Source organism: Pollachius pollachius (assembly GCF_949987615.1).
Source record: "Pollachius pollachius genome assembly, chromosome: 3".
NCBI classification, from domain to species: Eukaryota; Metazoa; Chordata; class Actinopteri; order Gadiformes; family Gadidae; genus Pollachius; species Pollachius pollachius.
In genome coordinates, this window is record NC_136936.1 from 15,318,156 (window position 1) to 15,346,050 (window position 27,895).

At 40.6% G+C, this 27,895-nt stretch overlaps 5 protein-coding genes and 1 long non-coding RNA gene across 8 annotated transcripts; 2 read left to right on the plus strand and 4 right to left on the minus strand.

Annotated features, from left to right (window-relative positions):
* Positions 1 to 52: 52 nt before the first annotated feature.
* Positions 53 to 3,222, minus strand: psph (phosphoserine phosphatase). Of its 2 annotated transcripts, none has more exons than XM_079732170.1 (6): positions 3,154 to 3,222; positions 2,303 to 2,446; positions 2,048 to 2,182; positions 1,685 to 1,830; positions 517 to 665; positions 53 to 433 (listed from the first exon to the last, which is right to left on the minus strand). In XM_079732170.1, exons 1-6 carry the CDS (start codon positions 3,216 to 3,218, stop codon positions 323 to 325), a joined length of 750 nt encoding a protein of 249 aa, XP_079588296.1. In that variant the 5' UTR covers positions 3,219 to 3,222; the 3' UTR covers positions 53 to 322. The 2 variants fall into 2 exon arrangements, with proteins under 2 accessions (XP_079588296.1, XP_079588297.1); XM_079732171.1 differs by lacking the exon at positions 3,154 to 3,222 and adding an exon at positions 3,019 to 3,101.
* A 1,064-nt stretch (positions 3,223 to 4,286) lies between these two features.
* Positions 4,287 to 7,874, plus strand: LOC307072737. The gene is made up of 7 exons (XR_013811699.1): positions 4,287 to 4,425; positions 4,715 to 4,765; positions 5,102 to 5,188; positions 5,731 to 5,825; positions 6,307 to 6,401; positions 7,140 to 7,199; positions 7,654 to 7,874. It is a non-coding gene; the product is annotated as an uncharacterized lncRNA (long non-coding RNA).
* A 514-nt stretch (positions 7,875 to 8,388) lies between these two features.
* Positions 8,389 to 12,711, minus strand: LOC307072732 (phosphorylase b kinase gamma catalytic chain, skeletal muscle/heart isoform-like; the record flags this gene model as incomplete). The annotated part of the gene is made up of 9 exons (XM_079732166.1): positions 12,583 to 12,711; positions 10,946 to 11,124; positions 10,681 to 10,735; positions 10,541 to 10,606; positions 10,176 to 10,339; positions 9,587 to 9,677; positions 9,211 to 9,364; positions 8,921 to 9,046; positions 8,389 to 8,655 (listed from the first exon to the last, which is right to left on the minus strand). Exons 1-9 carry the CDS (start codon positions 12,663 to 12,665, stop codon positions 8,389 to 8,391), a joined length of 1,185 nt encoding a protein of 394 aa, XP_079588292.1. The 5' UTR covers positions 12,666 to 12,711.
* Positions 12,712 to 13,414: 703 nt separating this feature from the next.
* Positions 13,415 to 15,745, minus strand: chchd2 (coiled-coil-helix-coiled-coil-helix domain containing 2). The gene is made up of 4 exons (XM_079732172.1): positions 15,587 to 15,745; positions 14,868 to 15,114; positions 14,153 to 14,360; positions 13,415 to 13,717 (listed from the first exon to the last, which is right to left on the minus strand). Exons 1-4 carry the CDS (start codon positions 15,634 to 15,636, stop codon positions 13,707 to 13,709), a joined length of 516 nt encoding a protein of 171 aa, XP_079588298.1. The 5' UTR covers positions 15,637 to 15,745; the 3' UTR covers positions 13,415 to 13,706.
* Positions 15,746 to 16,647: 902 nt separating this feature from the next.
* LOC307073753 (protein FAM98A) lies at positions 16,648 to 18,955 on the minus strand (the record flags this gene model as incomplete). The annotated part of the gene is made up of 8 exons (XM_079733713.1): positions 18,833 to 18,955; positions 18,583 to 18,689; positions 18,370 to 18,489; positions 18,014 to 18,276; positions 17,843 to 17,923; positions 17,636 to 17,752; positions 17,332 to 17,478; positions 16,648 to 16,818 (listed from the first exon to the last, which is right to left on the minus strand). Exons 1-8 carry the CDS (start codon positions 18,874 to 18,876, stop codon positions 16,648 to 16,650), a joined length of 1,050 nt encoding a protein of 349 aa, XP_079589839.1. The 5' UTR covers positions 18,877 to 18,955.
* A 548-nt stretch (positions 18,956 to 19,503) lies between these two features.
* LOC307072733 (arsenite methyltransferase-like) lies at positions 19,504 to 27,852 on the plus strand. 2 transcript variants are annotated; one of them, XM_079732168.1, is made up of 12 exons: positions 19,504 to 19,745; positions 20,762 to 21,010; positions 22,027 to 22,075; positions 22,278 to 22,405; positions 23,242 to 23,392; positions 24,621 to 24,757; positions 24,891 to 24,960; positions 25,624 to 25,705; positions 25,809 to 25,940; positions 26,048 to 26,187; positions 26,330 to 26,452; positions 27,002 to 27,852. In XM_079732168.1, the coding sequence occupies exons 2-12, from the start codon at positions 20,994 to 20,996 to the stop codon at positions 27,104 to 27,106; spliced, it is 1,134 nt and encodes a 377-aa protein (XP_079588294.1). In that variant the 5' UTR covers positions 19,504 to 19,745; positions 20,762 to 20,993; the 3' UTR covers positions 27,107 to 27,852. The 2 variants fall into 2 exon arrangements, with proteins under 2 accessions (XP_079588294.1, XP_079588293.1); XM_079732167.1 differs by lacking the exons at positions 19,504 to 19,745; positions 20,762 to 21,010 and having other exon boundaries at positions 21,086 to 22,075.
* The last annotated feature ends 43 nt before the right edge of the window (positions 27,853 to 27,895 follow it).

Consider the following 27,895-nt stretch of genomic DNA (forward strand, 5'->3'; position numbering starts at 1 on the left):
CATACAGATGTTCAACATTTCTTGCCCGTGCACATTTTTCTTCATGATTTTTACTAAAGTGTTGATGCAAAAAGTGCTCCAAATACTGAACTCCTTAAATATATAGTTTGTGGTTTATTGTAATTTGTTACATTCTCTAGTATAAAAATTAATAGGGGGGGGGAAACAACCCCCTAAAATATCTAAATTAACTCACTATTGTAGTGCAAACATTTAACAATATAAAAATCTTGACAGAAAACACTCACTGGATAAAACAAACGAAGGCACACCATAAGGTGCATAAAACATAGTAAAGAAAGTACCAGTGCAGCTGTTCTTTCTAGATCTTCTCCAGTTCCTTAAGTAGTTCTCCAAAACTTGTGACATACCACAAACTCCTTTCTTTGACCTGTGGTCTAACGACATTCCCACCAAATCCAATGAAGGCACTCTGAAAAGGAAAGACAGCAAATTATAATTGATTTTAAGAGAAACATAAGAGTGCATCAAAGCCTAGTCTGACAGGACACTCACAGCAGGGGGGCAGGCCTCCAGGTCAGTGGCCCCATCTCCGATCATCACCACCGTCTTGAAGCCATACTGTTCCTTCAGCATGCTGATCACACGACCTTTCCCACCACTCTCTGCTGTGGGCTGGCTGTCGTCAAACCCTGCGTATTCACCTGAAATAACAAACCATGGCTAGCATTATTTTTGGTAATAATGTAGTTATAAATTATTCTTATTATTAGTATTAGTTTTTAAAGATATAACATGGGGACAAAATGTTGAAAAATTACAAAGCATGACCTGGCTTTGAGTTCTTCAATAAGTTTCATATAATTAAACATAACTGATAAAAGGAAAACCCACATGCAAATGAAAGCGTTTCTCCTGCTCGCCTTTAAGTTCAACATTTCCTTGGCAGGATTAAAGGTGCAGTGTGTAGAATTGAGTGGAATCTAGCGGGTGTTTAAGAGTATAAACCAATGAAAATAAGAATGGGTTTACATTAGCATGAGCTCTTTATTTCTACATATGAAGCACCTGTTGCACCACCATATTTCTACAGTAGCCCGGAACGTACAAACGGCTCTAGAGAGGAAGTGTTTTAAATTTGTAATCATAATTGCCATCTCACGTTATGTGACATATCAGACTAAATTACAAAATAAAATACCAATCTATCAAGGAACCTCCTTCCTTGACACTTTGCTACTTCCTTTTGTTGTAGACGACAGTTTGGTAGTACCTACTGGCACCTTACAGGCCACCGTAGCTTCTCCTATGGCGTTGGAAAGGGAGGGTGGGGGTATTCAGTGGGTTAATCTGCAACCTCACTGAAAGACGTCACTAAATAGTACAAACTTTAAGTAGAACTAGTCTGTTTCCTTAAACCTATAGTCCGCTACACTGAGGCAGCTCAAATGATGAAGCTGCTGCACATGTTCAGTGTGCGACCTTTGAATAAAGTCTTGTGAACTTTTATTTGGGTCCCATCTACCATTTCCCAGACAAACAATACAACAAGCAAAACATTGCTTGCTTTTGGTTGTTGCACAGAAGTACACCATCAAACCATCATAAACCAGCTGTTCTACACAAGTGGCCTAAATAAGTTATAAGTTATTGATTCCATGAATCCTATGGGAACCAGTGATTGATAAAGCTTGATATGACTAAATACTGAGCGATCATTTACCATTGAAGTAGAACTTCAGCCTGTTGGCATAGACGTGGTCCAGAGGAATATCGAGTTGGGTCGCTACATGCTCAACGATGCAGCGGAACCCCCCAGATATGAGGAAGACCTTGACATTGCGCTCGTGAAGCCGGTCCACAAGTTCCCTGGAGACAAAAGCTCAATGAGAACCCTGGTTGACAAGGAGAGGACGGGGTGTGGTACAATCTAATGTTGAATTTTGCTTATCTTACCAGATCTCACATAATACTTACATTATATATAAAGTCTAATATGTGTTGTGATTTATAATTTACAATGACATTCACAACTTTTTAGGATAGGATATAAAAATGAAACCAATTGTGATCTACACACACTTACTTAATACCTGCAGTCAACTGAGGGGGGTGGTCTGTTATCAGTTTGTTCACTTGTTCTCTAGAGCAGCGTATGATGGACAATCGTTCAGAAAGGGCTTTCTTGAATGTGACCGATCCACCCATGGCATTACGTGTCCTTCAGGGGATGCAGAAGCAAAATACAATATTAACATGGTGTAAACCGGACTGAATACGGTTGAGAAATGTGATGGTGAATGACAAAATCCACCAATGTAGGGCAAAGCATCAGACATACATTTCAGTGACTGCATCCCCGACACCACAGAATTTGGCCAGTTCATCAATGCCCTCTTCTTTAATAACTGTGCTGTCTACATCAAAGCAGACAGCTTCTGCTCTCCTGAACATCTCCTGTGTCTGGGATTGAGTCGTCATCGTTCTAGAAAAAGGAAAAAAAAGAGGAAAGCATCCATCATTAGTCGACACTAAAATTCGAATAGCTTGCATGTATAGCATTTCATTTGAGCTTTAAACTGGCTCACAGTCAGAAACGACCATTATCCATGGAGTCATTTGATAATGGTCGGTCACGAGTTGAAAACGTAGTTACAGCAGGTCTTTCATTCTCAACCGGAGATCTACTTTTCGTTTTGTGCAAGTCTGCGGCTATTTTCCAAACGGCAGTCGGAAATCTGCGTTTTCGGCATAGCCCCTTTTAATCTTGATAACGAATTGCGATAGACTATTTGAAGAATGCATGACAAAAACAGGCCGCTCTGACTGACTGATGGGCCTGGGTAGACATTGTCTGGCGATGTTGCGTCACCCGGTTAGAGAGAAAGGAAAATAGATGGAGCAGAAACACTAAACACTGCCACTTGATAATCAGCACGCCATTTTACACTCCCTGCAACTCCAAACGAACGATGCATCAATCCGTGTAAGAGACATTTTAATTTGAACATAAACTTTTAGTGGAATCTGCATAAGCTTTATGAATGGCATGGTTACCTGAATGGAAATAAGCACAACCGTTTTATTTGATTCACGTGCAGCCACTTCGCAAATGCAAAACCGAAAATCGGACTGCAATACGGTCGATCCACAAAGTAACAACGTATTCAGCAACTTCTTGTTGAAACTTACTGGTTACAGCGAGAGATGATATAACAGGCAGGGGACTCCTCAGGCAGAACCTTTTCACCAGTCATTGAGTTTAGTGGCGAGGGAGAGAAAGCATGGAGGCTGAGTTCAGAGCCAATCAAAAGAGAGCCGGCGAGTGATCCCGCCCACAACGCCTGGGATGAACTAATCACTGAACTTTGAAATAAATGACATTTATTACCGGCCGCATGGGATATTTATTACCGAGCGCTGAGAGTTGGGAATATGTATATTCTTACTATGCAAACTTCATCTCCCTATTTTCGCAAAAAATGGAATGTGCTGTGCCCGGCCCACAATCAGACGCCCCGCCCATCTGGTCTCGGAAGTCTGAAATCAATCCCAGCACCAGAGCTGATGACTCAAGAGGGCGGAAATCTGAGGCTCGACCTGATATTATTACTGACATTCTAACTGTGTTTTTTAGAATTGGGTTTAGATCTAACATCCCCTTTTGCTGGGTTCCGGGACACGCTGGGATTGGAGGGAATGAGCAGGTAGATCAGATTGCAAAACAGAGTTTGACTAGAGAGGTAGATGTCCATATGGAGGAGAGTGGAGCTGAGAGAAATAATTAAAGAAGTCTTGACGATGGAATGGCAGAGAGGGTGGGGAAAAGAAAGCAGGTGTAGACAGTATTTCTCTTAACAATATCAAGTTAAAAAAAAAGATGTACCTGCACTTTTCAGTCCCGTAGGGATTCAGTTAAACTGTGTAGATTAAGGCTGTGTCACTGGGCAAAATCACTATTTATTTATTGTAGGAAAACATGTCTGGTTTATGGAAATGTGGGAGTTCTGAGACAGTAAAACATGTTGTTCTGGAGTGTAGAAAATATAGGACAGAAAGACATGCATTATTTGGTAGACTGTTGGGACTTGGAGTTCAGGCTTTTTCTGCTTTTTCCTCGTTTGGACACAGTAAGAACCATAAACTGATCTCCAGGGCAGTTTTGCAGTTCCTGCACAGTACAGGACTGTATGTAGAAATCTAGTTCATCATCGGGCCTGTGGAGGGCAGTAATACGCTCCAAACCGCCGGAAACTGAAGAAGAAGAAGAGCTGATGACCCTCGAGCTGTACACGTGGTTAAAACAAGCATAGAAGTCCTACAAAACTTAACCAGTTCCGATATGCTCACCCATTTTACCGGCCATGGGGCCATCCAGAAGCGGAAGCAGCCCCAGACGGTGATAGGTGGGCAGGAGTCATCTCGGAAAAACGCATGTCTACAAAGATAGGCAGATTTTTCAAGGTAAATATAACTGTATATTGCGTGGTAGAACGCTGTGTTGCTGATGTCCACGGTAACCATAGCCAGACACCAAGCTCAAGTAATCTCGCTCACCATTCGCTGTATGGCTGAGTAATCTCAAAGTGAATAACCTTACAAAATGATTTAGCCATGCACGAATAGCGTGCATGTCGATTTGATCCATGTTATAATAGATCGATCCGTAGTGCAGTAACACGTGTGCTGAATACAAGGCCTCACTGGGCGCGCAACCTTTTTAATACTGCATTCTTCTAATCGTTTCTTTCAGTGCCGTGAAGCGTGATGGTGGCTCTGGACGGGTCAAAATTAGTGGATAAAGGTAATCTTGTATTTGATTGTAACTTAAAGTTCAAGTAAATGATGCGTGGACGAATTCTGTGTTAGCCTCTCCGTGGTCAATGCAGCCAGACACCATGCTAGAGAACCTTTCACACCTGACCTCTACAAGGATAGGAGTACTGCTCCGTATCTGTATCCTAGTGTCAACGTGAATACAAATGTAATCAGCTTTTTTGACTTAAGATTTATTTTGTTCTGTAACGTTATTAACTGCAAGTTAACGTTGCTAACTTGCGGTGAGTATTCTTGGGACAACGTGGGCTCAATCTGTCATTCGACACCATGAATCTGATCAACATTATCTCCCCTTTTGCAGCTTCAACTTCAGAACCCGGCAGAAACCCCAACTTGTCAATGGTAGAACTCAGAATTGAGCACTACCATTTGGAGTGGAATTTGAGTGGTAAAGTCCTCATACATCTTTAATGGGAACTACAGCTGTAGTATTTAGTGCCAGTGTATATAACCCTTTTTTTTTTATGCCTTCAGTAAAAAAATATGGCTGCATTAAGGTGGAATGGTAGCTCTTGGCTGGCCCAAATGAGTGGTGGATTTGAATGTAAATTAAAGTTCAAGTAAATGATGCGTGGATGAATTCTGTGTTAGCCTCTCAGTGGTCAATGCAGCCAGACACCATGCAAGAGAATCGTTCACACATGACCTCTACAAGGATAGGAGTACTGCTCCGTATTTGTATCCTAGTGTCAACGTGAATACAAATGTAATCAGCTTTCTTATTCAGTTTGTTCTGTAATGTTATTTTGTCTCCCCTGCTCTCTTTGACACGGGTTGACTAACTCACACTGAGTATTCTTGGGACAACATGGGTGCAATCTGGCATTGTTGGGTAGAAAATATTTGGGTTTTGGGCATTAAGGGTCCTCCAAGGATTTTCAAATCATGAATTAAGACATACATTTGATTGAAATATCTCCCCTTTTCCAGGTTCAAGTTAAGGCCCAGGCAGATACATCAACCTGTCAATGGCACAATGCCGAATTGAGCACTATCCAAGGAACCATTTGGAGTGGACGTCAGAGGTAAAGCCCTTCTAATTATTTGAATGGAATCTAGCTGTAGTATTTAGTGCAAGTGTATGTATACAAAATGATGTCTCCTGGCCAGCCAAATGAGTGGTGGGTTAAGGTAACTCATATTTGAATGTAAATTAATGTTCAAGTTAATGATGCGTGGACGAATTCTGTGTTAGCCTCTCTGTGGTCAATGCAGCCAGACACCATGCTAGAGAACCTTTCACATCTGACCTCTACAAGGATAGGAGTACTGCTCCGTATTTGTATCCTAGTGTCAACGTGAATACAAATGTAATCAGCCCGTTTGGCCAAGAGTCCTGTGCTGTGTCTTACCTGCTGTCTTTGACACGGTTGACTACTTCTGAGAATTCTTGGTACAACGTGGGCTCAATCCGCCATTGTTGGGTTGTAATATTCTGTTTTTGAGTATGGGTTTTGTACATTAAGCAATTTAACCTTAAATTCTGCATTGCCTCTCCGTTTCCAGGTTTAGGTTCAGAAACTGGCAAGAACCCCAATTTGTCAATGGCACAACTCCGAATTGAGCACTAATGAAGGAACCATTTGTAGTGGACTTCAGTGGTAAAGCCCTTATAAATCTTTAATGGAAACGACACCTGCAGTCTTGAGTGCCTAGATACATCTATAATTATTTGATTTGCTCACAGAAAAAAGACATCAAGCTTGTCCTATATATTAAGTAAATGATATTTGTCTGCTTAGATCTACACATGTGCCGTGTTCCAATATCCATACATCCATGAGTACACTTAAACGTAGTACACTATCCGTACTCACTAAGTGCGCTAATTTTCAGATGTCAGTGTTGTTCCAAATCGATCACTCCGTGGGGCACTAACCGGAAATTACGATCACGGCTGCCGCCGCGGCTCCTCCCCCACAATAAACATCCCGCTTTGTACGGTGAACTCTTAACGCCTAGCAGCTATAAAAACTACAAAATGACTTAATGCAGGCTATGTGGAAAATTTGCTGACTTTGGCTCAGCCTGGCTCCGCCCTCTTCCACTCAAGGCTAAGATGGCTGCCGTTGAGTACGAAAAGTGTACATCGATCCACACTTCGCGATTTGACAGTTTTGAGTACACCATCCGGGTCCTTTCAGTACACTTATTTTCGCCCGATCTGAATTGGAACGCCCTACGTACTCAAACTAAGGCTATTAAGTACAGATAGTATGGATATTGGAACACGGCAATGGATAGCATGCACTACTGTTTTAATCAAGCTTTCTGCTCTAACACCCAAACATGCAGACTGTTCAACTTGGGTTCAATTTTTAACATATTCTCATTTGTAGCCACAAAAGAAAAGTCCAGCGATGGTGTCTCGTGACTTGCCAAATGAGTGGCGGATAAAGGTAACTTTTAATGTAAATTAAAGTTCCAAGTTATTGATGCGTGGACGAATTCTGTGTTAGCCTCTCCGTGGTCAATGCAGCCAGACACCATGCTAGAGAATTTTCACACCTGACCTCTACAAGGATAGGAGTACTGCTTCGTATTTGTATCCTAGTGTCAACGTGAATACAAATGTCATCAGCCTGGTTGACTTAAGATACATTTTGTTCTGTACTTTGCCTTACCTGCTGTCTTTGTATAGCAGTGCTTCAGTGTATATATATATCTATAAATAAAAGATAGCACATGTGGCCTTTTTAATCAAGCTTTCTGCTATTGCGAATACTTTAACATGCAGATGGTTCAACCTGTGTAACAAATTCTCATTTGAAACCACAAGAGTACTTGCCAAGGCCAAACTGCAAGTCATTTCATTCACTGTAATTGACTACAGTGTACTCCTTATACCCACAGACCCTTGGAAAACATCCAGCTTGGAGATAACATTTAAGCATGTCGATGTGTCACTCACCACTGAGGAATTGAAGTCAGCAGTAAGTGACTAGAGCACTGAGTACTGGAGAATCCACATGGGTTCTGGCTCGAGGAAACCCATGGCTTTGAATGTCGTTGGCTAAGCCTTTTCTTGTTTTGATCTTGTCCAGCAAAATTTGACTATTGGATTAAATGCATTTCTAAAGACCAATGATGTGTTGGTAATTTTTTTAATGGTATAAAGATTGAGATGGATGGATCAAAAATAGTCAGGTTTATTGAATTGTCAACTTTTATAATGTAAAGTTTGACATTGTACATATCCAAATATGTACATATGGGTGACCTCTAAATATGATTTCAAGTATGCAGGTGGGATCTTTGAAAATAAAACTCCTGTGCATAAACTGTACTTAACCCTCGAAAGGAAAGACTGAACATCTTCGCTAAACCCTTGATACTAGCAGACTGATAATTGCCATTACCTAGTGTGGTATGTCCCCTCATACACTATCAAGAGTATATCCATGCAATTTACTTAACATTTTTGGTAAACTTCCAACTGCATTACCTTGTATTCTGCTCCATACTTGAATATCAAGAGCACGCCCTCTTTACCGAGCTAGCCTCTGGTAACACCTAGTGTTCCAGAGTGGGGATGTGTCCCCACATAATCCCCTCAAAAAGCAGTTCCTGAGTAACAGCCGAACTTCACTACCAGGTGTGGAGGGGTGAGTCATCTGCTTCTGCAGCGAGGGAAAGCAGGATGACCTTAGGACTGTTCTCAAAAAGAGCGGCTCTGTTCTGAGCCTGGCCCTTCTTAACCCAATGACCGTAGATCTTGAAAGCACAAGCATCGATGAGCTTGCGGATGGGCTTGACTGCATACGGGTCACTCTTGATAACCTCCTTGGTAACGGGCTTGGCGCGGCGGTAATTGCAGTAGATCCGCATTGTGGCTAGGACGGTCATGCAAATGACCTGGGGATCAAAGTGGAATGTAAGCCAATAGCTCCTGCAATAAGGATAAATATCCAATATAAAGCAGATGGTCATGTGCCATCAGATGTGGTCGATTTTCATAGCCTTTAGCCACAAAAACACCTAAGGTGATGGCCTAATCAGAAATCCACATTCTTGTTTGTAGCCAATATATATAATTATTCCATAACAAAAATGTGAATGTTTGCACGTAATTTACTCGTTTGCTGTGGTGTAATGTCCCACAAACATTTGGCCATCTCACCTTGAAACGTCTGTAAGGGGTAAACTGTCGTACTTCGGCCACCACGTATTGGGAGAAGAAAGGGTGGTTGAGGGCATCTCTGGCTGTGTATCTCTGCTTTGGATCGACCACCAGCATGCGGGAGATCTGAAAACGTAATGATTTAATAAATGTCCAGCACAATGTGATACGTACAATGTCGATGCAAGTTTTATAACTCCTAGTTAATGTGGGGGGGGGCTAAAGCAGGCTGCCTCAGCTGCAAACTGACATTCAAAACAATAGGTCTTCCTTCCGATTGAACAGCGTACCAAGTCCTTGACGGTGTCCGAGCGATCCTCCCATTCGGGAGAGGAGAAGTCGTACTTCCCACCCAGGATCATGCGCAGCATCAGCATCTGTTTCCGGTGCCAGAAAGGAGGAGAGCCCGCCAGCAGAGTGTACATAATGACCCCTGAACTCCATCTGCAAGGACAACCCATGAGCCAGACATGGTCTCTTTAGTGTGTGCTGGAGTTCACCAATCCCCCTGGGGAACCTTTGAAGGGTTACAAGCTGCATTAAAGTGTACTGCGTGGCTACGAAAAAAGGCCTTGGAAGTCTCAAGGTTCTAGTGAAGACAATAAAACACATAACACTTATTTTTAGCCAGTGGATGCGGAATTAGAAAGGTGCCTGGAAACTCACATGTCCACAGCTGTATCATATCCCACAGGAGTGGCATTCATGGAGCACTCGATGATCTCGGGGGCCAGGTAGCCGGGGGTCCCACACACCTCTGGATTTAAGGGCAGATCCACAAAGAAGAGATGAACATACTGGGAAGTCTGAAGTTGTAGCAAAGTTACATGCTAGTTTATAAAGTAAAAACAAGAATAACATTCATAAATGTATATTACAATTATTCCTTTGTCTAATTAAATGCCTTGCAAGTTTCCTGTCCGCTTCTGGTGTTCCCTTTAAAAGATGCGTATACCGCGCTCTGAACATTTCAGTAACAGAGCAGTAAACACATGTTATGTGAGCAGTTACATTTGACCTTTGTTGGGCCGGCGAACCGCATGTGCGAAGGTCTGGAAACTCAACACTAAAGAGCTTTACCTTTAAGAACTTGGCTGACCTCTTTCAGAGAGCTTAAACACATTTATTTTGCGCCTTTATATTTTAGAACACTTCTTTTTTTGTCCCCCAATTTTTGTTTGTGGTTGTTATTGGCCCATTTAAAAACATTTTAAAGTGCACTTCAGCTGTGTGTTGGGAGTGAATTTTCTCAAACCGGAAAGCTTCTGTCCTGGCTCGGTCTGTATAGAAAAACCGAAGTCGGTTAGTTTGATTTTCATCTGGTCATCCAGCAGGATGTTCTCAGGCTTCAGATCCCTATGGACAATATTCTGGGAGTGGAGAAACTGGACCACTTCCAGCAGAGCACGCATGATATTCCTGTGGAGGACACACCATCCTCATCAGACTGCTTCAGCAAGCGTTTGTTCAATTGTATAATGAATGAAAGGAAGTCATTGAAGAATGACATTGACTCAAGAAGCATCAAAGATCTAACTCCCACAGAAGGTTAGATTATGATACCTATTAGAGATCACCATGAAGCAGTAGGATTCATAATATGATTATGAAGGTTCTGACCTGGTTTCCTTCTCACTGAGGGTAACCTTTTCAGTGAGGTAGTCAAAAAGTTCACCCCTCTTCATCCTTCAAAAAAGGAAAAACATTAAAGATAAGATTCCATTAAATAATTGGAACTGGGAATCAGTTGTTTCACTTACAGGTCAAACACCAGGAAGAAGAAGGCGTTGGACTCATAGCAATCTTTGAGCTGAACTGGAGGGAAGCAATAAGAATCAACGTTGGAAAATATTGAGGTAATGCATTAATAAATAGTGACACAAATGTTTTTGTTTTGTTTTATCAATGTATTAAAGACCAAAGAGCCGTTTTACAACTGTGCTTCGATCCCTTGACAGAACAAAGAAATCGACTGACAACTTTCACGTGTGAACGATGGACCCATGGATTAACCAAAGTGCTCACTGATGTTCTCCTGCCCGCAGACCATCTTCAAGATGGCGATCTCTTTCTCAGTGGCAGACCGGATCTCCTCGATCTCCTGCCCGGTCAGCTGGTCCGAAGGGGTGATGTCAATGATCTTCACGGCGTACTCCTGAGTGCTGAGTTTGTCGACACACCGGCGCACGACACTGCTCACCCCCCTGATGGGATGGGGAGAGACAGACGACACACACCAAGCGTGCCCATTGCGTGCTAGTTATATCTTAGATCTAATAGTTAGGTCTACTTAAGGGTGACATATTATACCACCAGGTGTGAGGGAGATTAGCCTTTACAAGCATTTTTGAAAATCTGCCTCTTCTGACATCACAAGTGGTCGCATCCACCTAGATGGTGCTTGATAGATGAGCAACGTTTGCTACACTCCACTGGGTCGGCTGGTAGACTGATCTATCCAGCACACATCTAGGTGCACACTCCCACTTGTCATGTCAGAAGAGGCAGATTTTCAAAACCAAGATCCATTGAGTATATCTGCGACTCTGTTCACTAGAATCTCCTCTGTCACATGCACTGCTTCAAACCGTCATTTAGAAGACACCCTTGTCCAGAGGCACTTAGAACTGAGTATGGGAACATTGATACTATAAATATAATGGATAAAGGATACAGTAGCTCTACTGACTCTTGGTCCCCCTACTAGTTGTTAACTCTATCACGTGTGGAATGCCAGCAGAGTGACCCACATTGTCCTCATAGGGTGACAAAATGTCCTCATAGGGTGACCCAATGACTTGCTTGTGGGAATCCAAGCCAACTTTTACATAATGAATCAGCGTAGGCAACCATTCATTCGAAACCTTTGTCCAAACCAAGTCTAGTTCATTGAATGCCGACCCTCTAAGAGGGAGGCACTTTGATTACGTAACAGCACCCCCATCTGAGAGTGGTTGGGAATGACAATGAGCCTGATATATCAATCGCAAACGTTTTTGGTGTGCCTGAAATACTAAATACCTAAATTAATTGATTTCATACTTAGAAGTTATAATATATATTTTTAGTGTAAAAGAAACAATAGAAATGTACTGTACATTTTTAATCCTATTTTTTTTTTTATAAATACTTAACAGAGAGCTTCCAATATTCTGTTGATTACATTTGTATTCTTCTAGTCCAGCAGTCTGGCTAGACAGACGTGGGGCTGATCAAATTAGCCAGGCTATACATGTGCTAGTTTTTCTTATTCTAATTAACTTAACATGTGACTCAACTTAAAAGGGGGGTATTTGGCATAGAGAAGAGTACACTGGTTACTGACCCCGCAGCATGCTTCCATTTATTACAATTAGAAACAGCTGCTACTCTAAGAGACACCGCGTTCTACTAACACTTCCCCAACCAAATATGCTCATTAAACCTTCTGCTGTGAATTACCTTATCACAATTTTCAAAAGCACAGTAAAAGGGAAGGCTTAAAAGGGTGACTACAACACAACTATAACCAATCATAGGTTTGGAATACTATATATTCTTTATGCAATATATGTGTATATTTGTACACACATTCCTAAATGATGCAAAACGCTTTTAAACGAAATATATTGTCCATCGAACAGTTGTCCCGGGAATGTTGAGCCTTATTTCCGAGAGCGTACCTTCCCAGAATCTCCTTGGGATCATATTTGTCGTAGAACTCCTGGGCTCCCACCCAGTCTGGGATGTCCTCCTCTTTGGTCATCTTGGTGTGACACAGCTAGTCAACAATGTTCCTTGATTTCACAGCTGACCAATGACAAGCAACACAGAATACAAAGGTGTTACAGTAGTCTTGACTTTTTAATAACAAATCAAATACACTACCAACTTTATCTACTCATAACAGCTCGAAAACGATTCTCTGAACCTAGAAGAATGTTAGGAAATGCACCGCATACTGGAATATTATACAGTCCAACTTCATGTATGTTTTAATGTTCCTATGATCTTTATGCGTGTAAACTAGGCGTACTGGATACAGTGTGCATGTGGACAACACGATAAATGAATGACGTTGCAAAGCTAAATCTATCTAACCATTACAATACGTGAATAAACGAGGCTGACGTATATTACAGCAGATTGTTCCGTTTTCTTTTTCGCCTTCTTCCGTTTGACCTTTTATAAATCAATGACGATTCAAACCAATGAGAAGACAACAGTGACATACCTCAGCGTGTTGGCAACAGCAGGAATTATTCATTATTGAACTCTTAATAGCGTAAGAAACGTAAAAACATTAGTCGCGTAAACATGGGGTTGTTCGGCTGCACGTTAGAGCGGCCGCTTATCCGCAGTCCCAAAGGGCGAGCTGTAATGTCAGATGCCGATTGCTAAAAATAAATGTCCAAACAGCCGACTTCCCACAGCACGACTGTGAGCGCATGTTTAAAGAAGGTTCATTCAAATAACAAAATACGCGTTCTTTCATGATCATTGTTTCAAGGGTCATGGCATTTATTATTTCATGAAGTACACAAATACAGCACAATTTTTGATCATCAACAAGCTTTATTGAGTTCTACATGAAATGTGGAATGTGAAATGTGCAGTGATGCTCATTAAATCACACCGATGTTTAAGTGAAAACAAACCACATTATAATCAACACTATTTATAAGACCAAGTCATAGAATATATGCTGTGGCATAAATTATAAATGATCATTTATTAATTATCTAATGGACTGCCAAGTGTATGCTATGGCATACAGAGCGTTTTCAGTCTTGTAGGCATCTCAACATCAGGACATACCTGTAGAGTAAAAAACATTTTTATGGACAATGTCATTTCTGGGTCATGTATAAAAACAAACTCTCAAAACACACATTTTTTTATTTGCAATAATCTATGAAAGTGATAATGGTGGTGTATGCAAAAGATTTTGCAACATTTGTGTGTTACAACTAAAGTCTGAATGCTAAACTTTTGACTTTCCATCTATATAAACAAATAGGTACATTATCTTGAGGCTTAGGTTGCAATTAAAGGTGAGAACCCCAAATGTTTTACATTTGTGTATAATTCTATCTCGACTGGCCAGTCCTCTATGGATGGGGACATTTCTTGTACACGTCTGTCTGCGTGTGTATGTGTACACACGCATCGGAGCAGGATCTCAATAAAGTTAAACATGGATGTAGAAGTCTTAGCCCATTAAAACACAGACAACTCATAGTTTCGACTTACCATTTGCAAACTTGCACTGTTTCAGCACCTCACTGAAGCCCTCGCACATACTGAAATCCCTCTGGTTCTGGGCACAGTCTATGAACTGCTTGAGTTCATAGGAGCATGCCTGCTGCTGTGGAGCCTCCTGCTGGTACATGGACTGTGGCTGCTGTGGGTACATGGACTGTGGCTGCTGCTGGTATTGTGGCTGCGCCGTGTTAGGCTCCTGGGGAACACCAAGCTCATCGTTATGATAGTGTCCAAACAATCAAAGAATTTTAAAAAGGGACTGAACTAGCCTCCTACCGCTGTCCGTAGAGGAGCAGCAATCACTTTTTAGACACACTATTGCCATCAGTTAGCAAACGTATATATCTGTGCAGAAAGTCTACGAGACCAATACCAAAACAATTAAAACATGAAAAACATGTTTTCAACATCTCTTTGCCGTATCTGATCACAACCATCTCTAGCATGAGGCTTATTATTTATGTTATGAAAATAAATGGAAACATAATTTCCAGTTTCCACCCATTTCGATTCTTGTCCCCATGGGGTTCACCCGGATAATGGATCGCTTGATCACGTATTCTACCATTATGTTTTGCTTTCATTCTTTTTCTGTGTGAGGTAAGTCAGCCTACCTCCCTCAAAAGGGATACAGACAAATCTTCTGCTACTGTGCCCGGCCCAAATGGTATCCGAAATCTCTTAAGAGGCTTGCTCAATTTACCTGATACGTGACGTCAGGTTTAGCCTCTGAATTTCCTCCACCGAAGCCTCCGGTCATGGCATGGCCGATGGTGTGTCCTACTGCAGAGCCCACTGCCACCCCGGCAGCTGTGGTAGCCATCTGGGCAAACATACCAGGTTGCCTGGGTGCTGCTGCTGCTGGAGCAGCCATGGCAGATGGAGCCGCTTGGGTGGGGACTGGGGCATATGAGCGAGGAGGAGCTGCCCTCATGGGTGGTGGGGACCGGCTGCAACAGCAATGAACATGTCCTTAATACATTGTATACAGTCACCAAAAGATCCCTCACATAGTGATCACACAAGTTTCTTCCAAGCGGTCAATGATTCTCTTTTGGTTCAGTTATATTCCGTATTATTTCAGTGCTTTACAATTCAGTTGTCCTAACGTCTCATGTTGTAAAGTTAGGGGCGCATGAAAAATGTTTCAGGCATCCCTTGATTTACACCATGTGACGTAAGGACATCCTAATTATGAAGTTCAATTGGGCATTTTTTTTCTTTTAAATAAGGTTTTCAATTCTGCCAGGTAATATACAATAGTTTACACTTAATGTCTAATCATTGTGTTTACGTCAGCCTGATGTTATCTAAGGATGCTCTTCCATTGACAAAACGTCCTGAAGCTGTCCTACCGCCACCGCACCATTACATCAGCTACTTAACGCCTACTGCCAGAAATCCTCAGTCTGGTAGGCTTACCTGGCTGGAGGGGCCATCCGTGAGCCCCGACTTCTGCTTCCTCTAGGCATGGTTGTTATTAATATGAATGTTTCCGAAGATTGAGTTGAGAAGTACAAGAGTTCAGTTTACTGCGACAGTAGCAGTTGACCTTCTGATAAACCGGAACTTCCTGACTGAGTGTTACATCATCCATTATACGGGCAACATCCGGTTTGAACGTGGAACTACAGTACTGAATATGAATAAACATACATAGGACATAAAAGACAAGGGCCATACAAGGAGGTAGAATAATAGTAAGGCAACATTTTATATAGAGAAGACATTTCCTTGACATTCTGTAGGTGAATAATGTCGTAGCATTTAAGTGTCTTAGCATTCATGAAATAAAGGGGAGAAAAACTATTCAAAAGTTTTAGCTACATTTTTAAAGAATGCTTTCATACAAAAGCTTATTTTTACAAATCAAATGAGTCTTCTTTCAGCTAAACTGATGCATCCGTAATGAAACAGGAGTCTAACAGGACAAATTAGTTCCTGCAGTGCCATTAACCCTTGCCAGACCAAATGTGACAGTGTTTTATATACATTATTTTTTGTCATAATACATTATCCATCCGATTCCAATTGTTAACCAGCCATTTATCCCTAATGATTTTCCAGTTTTTTTTGTTTTGTTTTTTAAGTAAAAGGATATTTGTATTATTCCTCATTAGTAATGGAGTGGAATCATATACAACACGGTTATAAATAATCTCTAGTTGACACTATTTAAGAAGGGAAATTTTACAATAAATCGTACAAAAATTCTGCATCATACATTGGCAAACCTTTATTCATTTTGTAATGTCTACAAAATATATTAGAAAAAAAGTCTGGTCGCAAAAGTATTAATATTGCATATTTAACTTCATATATTTAAATCTATTTTTTGGCTCTTTAAATCTGAAGTACAAATCTTTCATTTTAGAGAAAATCATACAAAATACAAAATCATAAAATGCCCTTAGAAAAAATAGATTCAAAAGAATACATAGAATCTTTTTAATTTCCGTTGCAATTGCCAAAAAATAGTTCCTTTACTCTCTTTTCCCTTTCTTTTTTCCTGAGAATTTGCTTCGTTGAGGATGCCCCCCTCCTCCTCTTCCCCCCCCTCCCCTCCCCTTCTCTCGTCTCCCCTCCCAGCGGGGCATGGGGGGCTCGATCTCCCCAGGTCGACCACCTCTGTCGGGGACACTGCCCATCAGTACCTGAAGACAAAAAGCCAATGGTTGTAGGCAAGGGCGTAGGAACCGGGGGGGATGGAGGGGACGTGTCCCCTCCAATATCGGAGACAGGCGCATTTGTCCCACCTAAAAATTATACCGGATCTGTCAGGTTTCCGATATGTGTCCCCCCCAATGTTAAACTCATTCCTACGCCCTTGGTTGTAGGAGTCTACAATAAATGAAATCCTACCTTTTTTTATGTATCAAAATATAGATTTAAAAATCATGACATAATATACTGCAATGTTGAAACATTTTATCCTTGAAGAGGCAAGAGCAAGGTATTATCTGGATCTTATCTGCACTGTTCGGTCTGATTATACTGCTGTAACACCTACATTTCCCTTTGGGGATTAATAAAGTGTTATCCTTCGATCCACCCACCCGAGTAAAAAGGTATACTGAGGATCCAGCTGTAGCTTTTTTTCTTCTTCTTCTTAAAAAACATTATCACTCTAAACCATGGAAACAGTTGTATGTTGCATTGCGCCTTACCTTGTAGATGGCTGTACTTGGTCCAGCCTTAACTGGCAGGATGCAAGACTGATCCAGTCTCGCAGAAAGCAGAAGAGGCATGGACACTTGAGATGATGGTGCAAGGGAAGATAGAGGGGGCACTGAGGAGAGTATTTGATCATACCCCTGTAGACAAATAACAATACACAGAATACGCTAAATGCTTGATATTAAAACAAGTGTAATATCATATTTTATGATGTTAAAATATCAGAAGCCAAAGGATTCATTTGAATAATTAGGACAGCACAGTCATCTATGCCAGCCATTTAAGTATGCTTACCTTTCCTTTATCTCCCCATGCAAAAGACTGCAGCGTGACCTCAAAGCGTTTGACAATCATTTGTCGTCGACATGCATACTCTTGCAGCAAGACTTGGTTTATCTTTTCAACCTGCCTCTGAATGTGGAAAAGCAAAGGATTGTTTTATTGCTAGGAATTGAATGACTTGTATGATGAGTTTGAAGAATTTAATCTATGCCAACATACCCATTGCTCTGAGTTGAGACTGGAATTAAGAAGTGGATCACTCATATCTTTTAATGATAACTGAGCAATCCTCGTCTCCACCTTGAACAAACAGTAAGTTGTAGTGAGTGTCAGTATGCTTTAAAAAAAACAATCCTAAATTAACTGAAGCCCATTAAGCATCAGTCTCACCTCCTGCAACACATCTGCATACTGAGAGGAGGCTTCCATGTCAAGTGCTTGGAGCAGCAATGCGAATTCTGCGGACATCTCTTCCCTTCTCATGCCCATGTCCACCTTGCAGTCTTCCAGGGACTGACAGAGCTCTGTGTTTTGATGGGTGGGCTCCTCGACCCTCTGCTCTAATTCAGTTTTACCTGCACTGGTTTGGTCATCAGGGTGTGCTGCCTTGTACTTAAGTATACGAGCTGCTTCTAGTTCAGATACAAGGAACGCTGAAACAGAAAATATACAAGCTTCCTTTAGAGGGTAGGGTGAATCAAAGCACCAAAGCAATAACGGTGCAAGAACCTCAGATCTTTTCTCACCAGTGATCTTGTTGAGAAGAGCAGGACTTAGCGTGTCTGATGACAGCATAGTGATGGGACAGTGCATGGTTTCCAATAATTCTCTCAGTTCTCCTACCAGCAGGATGCACCTTTTATTATCTGAAATGTAAACGTTTGCAGCTTTTATTGCAATATTGTGCAACCAGCACCTGCCTTGACTCTATGAACACAAAAACCTCAGTTGTTGTTTACCTTGTAACTCTGGGTGGATCACCAACAGCTCTGCCACCAACCAGGAGAGCAGAGGACAGGGGAGCTCATCACAACAGCAGTATCTTACGCATGCGGTATCTGGGTAACTGGAGAATACAAGTGAATAGCTTTTAAATAACTGGGTTTACGCGTTAGCGTAATCACTAATAGAGTTCTAAACAGCTGAATAGTTAACGAAACTATAGCCAGACAAAACCTAGTTCAAACAGAGTATCGTATGTTGACCCACCCAAGAGACTTGATGGCAGATATCGTTGTTATTAACCTCTCCATTGAAGGACCTACAGCAGGAAACAATGTACCTATATGGGTTCAGGGTTCATGCAGCTATCCATTTCCTTGTTTACAACGTGATGATTCGTCACTGTAGTGAAGTGAGTGGTTTATTAGCATATTGGTACTTCCGGGGTTCGTGACGCAGAATATGAATATCAATTTTTAATTCTGCAAGTAAGTAATTATTCAGATTAGAAGCAACAATCTACCATCTTATTTCACACATAAATGCACACTCATCCCCATTGGCACCAAACCAATCAAAGTCCGAAAATTAGACCTCTGACATTCTTTATTCAACAAAAAAAGGATGCATAAATTAGTTAAAACTATCATTATAAAAGAGCGTCCTTATTAAAGAGCGGCAGATCTACATAACATCGTAAGATAACATCGTAGTAGGCATAATTTGCCCCAAGATGTCACTGTCGCTGCTTGATCTGTAAACTTGGTGTATATCAAATACTATTCATATTTGTTTAAGCATATGGAAAAAAGGGTATTGTGAGTTTTGCCAGCAGCCTTTCAAATTTACATCACGGCGTGATTCTAGGCAGTGTGGGCGGATCTTAACAAGAACGGCTAACATGGGTCAGAGCCGTGTTAGTCGAATTTCAGAGCTAAGGGTGAATAGAAAAGGGACGTGATAATCTTTTCAGGAAAGTTTGTCGGGTAACTTTGACATGTCTTTTTGGGTTGATCTGATTTTGCCTTGATAGGTGTGCAGTGGATGCATGTGACATTATATATGTTCAGGGTATTGTAGTTTTTTTGACCATCACTGTAACTAACAGAAAACAAGGCTACTGCATTCGATCGACGAAACTTTTTGCATTGCTTCTGTGCAAGATGGCTGCAACAGGGGGGTAAGAAAAACAATAATTAATTATGAATAAGTGCCCAATAAAGTTCGTTAACTTTATTTTTGGGCTATCTGCATACAATAGCTACATTTATTATAAGATTAGACCTACTAAAAAACTTAAACACCAAACTATTTAGAATTTATATAAATATATAAAATATCTAAGTTTGGTAGTGGGGGTCTCCAATGTTAGACAATAAAAGTGGTACGTCGAAGCTAGGAACAGAAAAAGTGTATAATGGAAAATATAGTGATGCAGGCCCGCCCCTGTGGAACAGGCGGGGCGAATGCCTATAAAACATTAATAAAAATGTAATACTATTTAAAAATGTAGAATATAGCCAAACGTTGTTCATTCATCTCTAATTAACTTAATTACTTATTTATTGTCAATATTATTTCCACAACACTACTATTCCACAACCAATGGCAGGTTTTATAATGTATAATATTGTTTATAATACTTACATACTTACAATAATACAAATATATAGGTATAGTCAAAAATGGTGTAGTTAAGTAAGACATGCTTTTTTTCTTAAATAAATAGTCAATATATTTTGAAACACATTTGAACCATTTGAAATATATTCATACAAACAAACTGTCTGAAGGGCCAGAATATAGAAACAACAGAGAAATATCAATATATTTGTATTGTATATCTTATTTATATTTTCACCAGTTCTGTTTGAATATCCAGGGGATTATTCATGCCAATTAGCACCCTGCCCTTACAAAGTTACAATTACAACTAGGGCATTTACTCAAAAGCGACTTACATCAGTTAATACACACATTAACACACCGACGGCAGAGTCAACCATGCAAGGCGACAGCCAGCTCGTCAGGAGCAGTTAGGTTAAGTGTCTTGCTCAGGGACACATCAACACTCATCTAGAGGAGCTAGGGATTCAACTAGCAACCTTTCGGTTACAAGACAACTGCTCTACCTCCTGAGCTAAGCCGATCCCACCTTAAAAAGTTAATTATGACAAATAATTTTCTCTTTACCAGTTCAATTGAGAAATGCTTCAAGGAAACCGCCACACTTTTCAGGAAAGTTTGTCGGGTAACTTTGACATGTCTTTTTGGGTTGATCTGATTTTGCCTTGATAGGTGTGCAGTGGATGCATGTGACATTATATATGTTCAGGGTATTGTAGTTTTTTTGACCATCACTGTAACTAACAGAAAACAAGGCTACTGCATTCGATCAACGAAACTTTTTGCATTGCTTCTGTGCAAGATGGCTGCAACAGGGGGGTAAGAAAAACAATAATTAATTATGAATAAGTGCCCAATAAAGTTCGTTAACTTTATTTTTGGGCTATCTGCATACAATAGCTACATTTATTATAAGATTAGACCTACTAAAAAACTTAAACACCAAACTATTTAGAATTTATATAAATATATAAAATATCTAAGTTTGGTAGTGGGGGTCTCCAATGTTAGACAATAAAAGTGGTACGTCGAAGCTAGGAACAGAAAAAGTGTATAATGGAAAATATAGTGATGCAGGCCCGCCCCTGTGGAACAGGCGGGGCGAATGCCTATAAAACATTAATAAAAATGTAATACTATTTAAAAATGTAGAATATAGCCAAACGTTGTTCATTCATCTCTAATTAACTTAATTACTTATTTATTGTCAATATTATTTCCACAACACTACTATTCCACAACCAATGGCAGGTTTTATAATGTATAATATTGTTTATAATACTTACATACTTACAATAATACAAATATATAGGTATAGTCAAAAATGGTGTAGTTAAGTAAGACATGCTTTTTTTCTTAAATAAATAGTCAATATATTTTGAAACACATTTGAACCATTTGAAATATATTCATACAAACAAACTGTCTGAAGGGCCAGAATATAGAAACAACAGAGAAATATCAATATATTTGTATTGTATATCTTATTTATATTTTCACCAGTTCTGTTTGAATATCCAGGGGATTATTCATGCCAATTAGCACCCTGCCCTTACAAAGTTACAATTACAACTAGGGCATTTACCCAAAAGCGACTTACATCAGTTAATACACACATTAACACACCGACGGCAGAGTCAACCATGCAAGGCGACAGCCAGCTCGTCAGGAGCAGTTAGGTTAAGTGTCTTGCTCAGGGACACATCAACACTCATCTAGAGGAGCTAGGGATTCAACTAGCAACCTTTCGGTTACAAGACAACTACTCTACCTCCTGAGCTAAGCCGATCCCACCTTAAAAAGTTAATTATGACAAATAATTTTCTCTTTACCAGTTCAATTGAGAAATGCTTCAAGGAAACCGCCACACACCTGAAGGTCAAAGTATGTGCTCTCTTCTTAATTCTTATTAGTTATACAACTGTATTGTGTTAATATTTTAAAACCTGCTGTGGGGACTTTATGGAAAAAAAATCCAACTGCGGTCAGTGAATGTAATATTCTACACCTCTGTTTCTTATGGTATGTGCTTTTTCATGTTTTTGCTCATGCCCAGTTACAATGGCAACCTTTTGTCCAATCTTAGGAGTTCTATGGTAAGGTTTTGAAGAAAACCACGGATTTGAAGACCGATGCCTGTGTGGCCTCCTCCAGGCCTGTCCCTGCCCACATCCGCCAGGCTCTTAATATGGTGCACCCTGAAGTCATTGCCAAGTAAGTATCCTTACTATAATAATAACCCCTTAGCCCAAACACTATAACACTATTTAACTATTCCTCCTTGGTAAATAAAGGAGTTATTATTTCGCCCTTTGGGGGGGCTAGGGTTAAGGGGTGTCATATAAGGTAGAGCCCTTTGAGACTTGAACTGTGATTAAGCCATAATATGGTTCCACGTTGACACAATGCAATGACCACGCAGTCGGTTCAACACAGTCGTGAACCTGTCTTGGTTCTGCGTTGGGTTTTAGTTAGCGGATCAATCACAGCCCTTGCTGCTGTGTCGCTTCGACGCACGGTTAACATTTTTGGGAGGCGCACGTCAGGCCCTTGCGGCGGATGCAAGGATGGTCTGCAAGGATGTAGTCAAGGTTCAACCACAACTAAGCCTTCACCGGCTAACAGCTTGCCAACATTGATGCATTGTTTCATAAGCTTGCTCCAATTCCTTCAACACCAAGAGCTCTCACAACGGCTGGGGAACTCCCACTCCACTCCTTTTGTTTTGCACCTTGTCATGGTTTATTACCCTTTGGTATTGGGTCCTGCTTCCTCTTTTTGGTTTATGCCGTCTTTTAATCATACACAGCGCTAACTTTTCTGTTGGTTTTGTTACAGTTGTTAACCAACTGTGGCAACATTCAAATATCTTTCTATTGATATCGAATTTTTCATTATTCTTTCAGTGGCATTTACACTTAACAAGGTTAAACCACACTATCCACGTGTAATGGGTGTAGAGTCAATTGTACGACACTCACACTAAGAGATGAGTCTTGACAAATATGAAGCTGATTCAGTACATCCCATTCCAACTATTATTCCAACAGGTACTATGGCTGTGGCCTGGTGGTGCCAGAGTGCATGGAGGCCTGCCAGGTACTTGACCTGGGCAGTGGGAGTGGGAGGGACTGCTACATGCTGAGTAAGCTGGTGGGAGAGAAGGGCAATGTCACCGGTATTGACATGACCGAGAAGCTGGTGAGTTAATACTGTTCATACTGCACTATCTATATTATACTATATATATATACTATCTATATTATTCCATGTACATACTCTGCACCTTACTGCATTTTGCCCTTCTGGTCAAACGCTTACTGCATTTCGTTGCCTCTGAACTTGTACTCTGCACAATGACAATAACGTTTAATCTAATCTAATCTTATTACAACATGCTTGAAACCAGAGCAAAGACCAACTAGTTACTAGTTAGTACCATGACATACGTTTTACAAAACAAAATATTTTTTCAAGAAAATTAAAAAAGCACTATGCTGTTTGCTAAAGTATTCAACACCTTTCACTTTGCCTAATCTCAATTCACTTAGATACACAATGTTACCTTAAGGAGCAACATAATTAGTTTTGTTTGCTACATGAATGAAATAAGTGTGGAAAAGCAGAGTCAACGAAGGACTACATTCTGAATTGCCTCCAAATTTGTTACTCATTTACACCTTCTGCCGCCCGAGATGAACCCCGGTTACTTTACTGACTTTGACACCTCAAAGCTGTAAACCTCTCTGTATCTGGCTCACCCCATCCAAAACGGAGAGGGCTTTTTGACGGCCACAAAGAAGAAAGGATCCCCCATTAACCATGGCTACTTTACTCAAGATTGTGTTTGTTACATAAACTACCTCAAGTCAGGGATTGTAGACATCCCATCTCATGAGCACATTTATTATGGTATTTAGGTTTATTATGTCTGTACATACATACTTTACATCTGATATAATTGTAAAATTTAAGATGTCAACTCCTTACTTTGTAATCTACTGAGGATCCGGAGAAGGAGGATAAGTTTATGTTCAGTTAATGTGGATCTGTGGACGGGGACACAGGTGGCAATGGGACACATTTATTGGCCCAATGCATAGGGGGTTGTGTTTGGTCAATATAACCTGAAGCCTGATCCAAAACGAGAGTTCTTTGCAGACCAACTCATGTTTTGAGGTTACTTGTTCACTAGTGATCATTAAGTCTTTATCGCTCAAATTCGGCTCTCTCGACCTCTCTCATTTAGTCAAAGTGTTGTGTTGATCCACAACACGAGTCACAATAATGACACAACCAATTTGACCAAATATATGAGTGATATATGTAATCAATATGACCTTTTTTTAATTTTAGGTCAAAGAGGGATGCTTCTCAAACACGTGACCCTAATATCTGTATGGTTTTGTTCTTGCTCTTGTTTGGCTAGCTGGAGGTTGCCAGAACCTACACTGACTACCACACACAAGCGTTTGGCTATAAAGCACCGAACATCCGGTTTGTCCAGGGATACCTCGAGGCCTTGAATGAAGCTGGGATTGAGGGACACGCATATGATATCTGCATGTAAGCTTGGCTAATAACTTTCCTCTTTTATTTCATATCTTTCTTCATTGAAACATATTTATTTATATACTTGGTACATATTCACATGAATTTAATTGAAGTGCCATCATTTGTTTTTTTTATTTTTCACTAGTTCCAACGGTGCGGTGAATCTGTGTCCAGACAAGAAGCCAGTTTTGCAGGAAGCTTACCGTGTTCTCAAGGTATACTGTGGTATTTCACTACCCCTTTAAACATTCTCTTTCTGCGACTATCTTACAACATGGGATAGTGAAAAGATCTGTGCATTTAGAAAATCTAGTTTTAAAACTCTTAGCGTATTTGTAAAAATATCAGAACTTTGGAAATGTGTACCTGACACAATCAGACATGAGTTTTAAATATTAAGTCAACCGTTAACTAACCCATTTTCTCAAATGTTAAAGGTGACATATTATACCACCAGGTGTGAGTGTGATTAGCCCATCCAGCACCCATCTAGGTGGACACGCCCACTAGTAATGTTAGAAGACTCTGATTTTCAAAACGGCTTGTAACTGCTAATTGCACTCACACCAGGTGGTATAATATGTCCCCCTTAATGATGCATTATAAACCAAACGGTATCACCCACAATTAAACAAACTAGTGTGCTACAGAAAATCCCAGTGTAGCTATCTGGCCTTCAATGGCAAAGGGTTACCTAACTTCCACCAGAACATTTTTGATCTAAACCAACAGTGTGCAACCTTACACTCACATTACTAATGTCTACTGTTGACAAAACCAGCCTTTCCAAATGAATATCATGTTGCTGGCTGTTCTTTTTTCCTCTCTGCGGCCTGAAAGGTTTTTTAGTTGTTGTTTTTTTGACACTTTGTAATCAGGAAGGTGGTGAGCTCTACTTCAGCGACGTCTACAGCAGTGGAAGACTAACAGAGGAAATAAGAAACAGCAATGTTCTCTGGGGTATTTATGGCTTGTTTTTAAAAATGGTAGACAATCTTCTACATGAAACGATCGGTGGGTCGGTGGGTTCTGGGAAACACTGAGAACTTGTTCATCTTGACAGGCGAGTGCCTCAGTGGAGCCCTCTGGTGGGAGGATCTAATGCAGCTGGCGGAGGAGGTGGGCTTCAGCCCCCCGCGCTTAGTCAGCGGGGCCGCCATCAACGTGTTCAACAAAGAGATGCAGGACATTCTGGGTTTGTTTTTCTATTCATGTACCGTTATAGTCCTCCTGCTTGGGTATCAATGTCGTGGCAATTTAGCACGTTCAATATATTTTCTTTCTTCCCCTTTCGGAACAAAGGCGACTTCAAATTCCTCTCAGCCACTTACCGCCTGTTCAAAGTTCCCCGAGGCGCTGGTAAACCCCGTGACGTGGTGTACAAGGGCGGCATCACTGGGATGGAGGAGAGCTTTACCTTGGACTCTCAGTACACCTTCAAGGTCAGTTGGACTGCTGGTCAAGCGTCGTGGGGTCAATTGAAAAAATAAAAGGACATAAAGCAAACTATAAATGGAAAAAAATATTGTTGATATGATGATTTGGGGACTTAACCGATGGGAGTATATTTGTTGTGTATTTCAGGTGAACGAGGTAGTGGAGGTGGACGGGGATGTGGCTGAGATCCTGACCCGTTCCAGGCTCTCTGATAAGTTCACCATGCTGCCGCCCGGAGGGCCGTCTCAAACCTGTGGTGCTAGCCCTAAAGTAAGTAGTACAGTTTGACCCAAAATAAAGACATGTGGATCTAGAGATGCTTTTTGTTTTTGAGCACACGGGGTAACGATTGTATGATCCACCCTGATTGTGTGACAGGCCAAAGAGAGCTCTGCTGGTATTCTGTTACATTTCATCCAACAAGCTGGTTATGTGCTAATGGGGACGTTGAGATTGCTCACACTCAAACCGTTATCGATATATGTACAGAATATATGCAAACGGATGATACAAAGGCTGCTGATGATAATAATAATCATAAAATCATAAGGCCTTGTTCAAAGAGAGCAGATGAACCTACTTTGACATGCTGATATAATGAGATACGCATTTCCTCTGATATAAGGAATGCTGAGCCACAAATCTGCATGGCCATAAATCATGTCAATGATATATCCAAGTTCCCCATGCACCTTGTGCATGGGGGTTATCTATAAATCAACGGTTTCAGCTAAATGTTGTGTTTCAATTAACAATGGAAAATGGGAAGAGTTTCTGAAAATGTGAGTGGATGATGTTAATTTAGAACTATTCCTACAGGCGGGCGTTGTGAATCCGTTTGAGCTGATCCATCACAGGAGTGATGTTCCAGGATCCACCACAGGGGGGTGCTGTGGCAAACAACCAACTGGGTGCTGCAACTAAATTCAACTTATTTTCCCCCAAAAACCCATGCATCACTTGGGTGATTCCCCTTAAACAACCTAATACAACCACATACTTTAACTGAACCTTCTGTAAGCTAAACTTAAACATATCAAACCTAACAATAAAACATATCAATCTCTTCCCTAATGCCCAGAGAGATGTGCATGGTGTGTATAAATTGTTCCTGTTATTTGTCTGGATTCCAGTAGGAACTTGCATCGCTGTCAGAAAATATTTTTTTGTAATATTTACTACGTCGTGAGTAACATAGTATGTTCTGTGAGGGGCTTTCAGTTTAATTGGATGGAAGGAGTATTTCTCTATCATTAGAGGTCACTGTTTTCGATCAGTGTTCCCTCAAGGCATTTTCCTTTTTACAACCAGATCCCAAGGACAAAGGATAACGACTTTGGTTTAAAGCCTTCAATCTCAAATGTCCTTCCATAACCAGAAAAGGATCAAATGACTATCCATAACCAGAAAATAGTTTTTGGGTTAACTTTGAAATGCCATTGTGTTTACTACAAGGTCCCTGTTACTGCAGTGATAGCTATTAATTATTATTTACTAATATGAATATACTTTTTGTATGCCTGATGACCGAAAATCCCAAGACTAGAACATTGGAAAGCAGTAACAATTTGAAAACTTAAAGGACATTTACCTTACATTTATTTGACTTTGGTATGGTGATTGGAGGCTTAGGATGCACAACCTCTCTGATCTGAAGACACAGGATTGTAGTGGAAGGCTTTATTCTGAAGCATATTGTCAAATAAAAGAAAG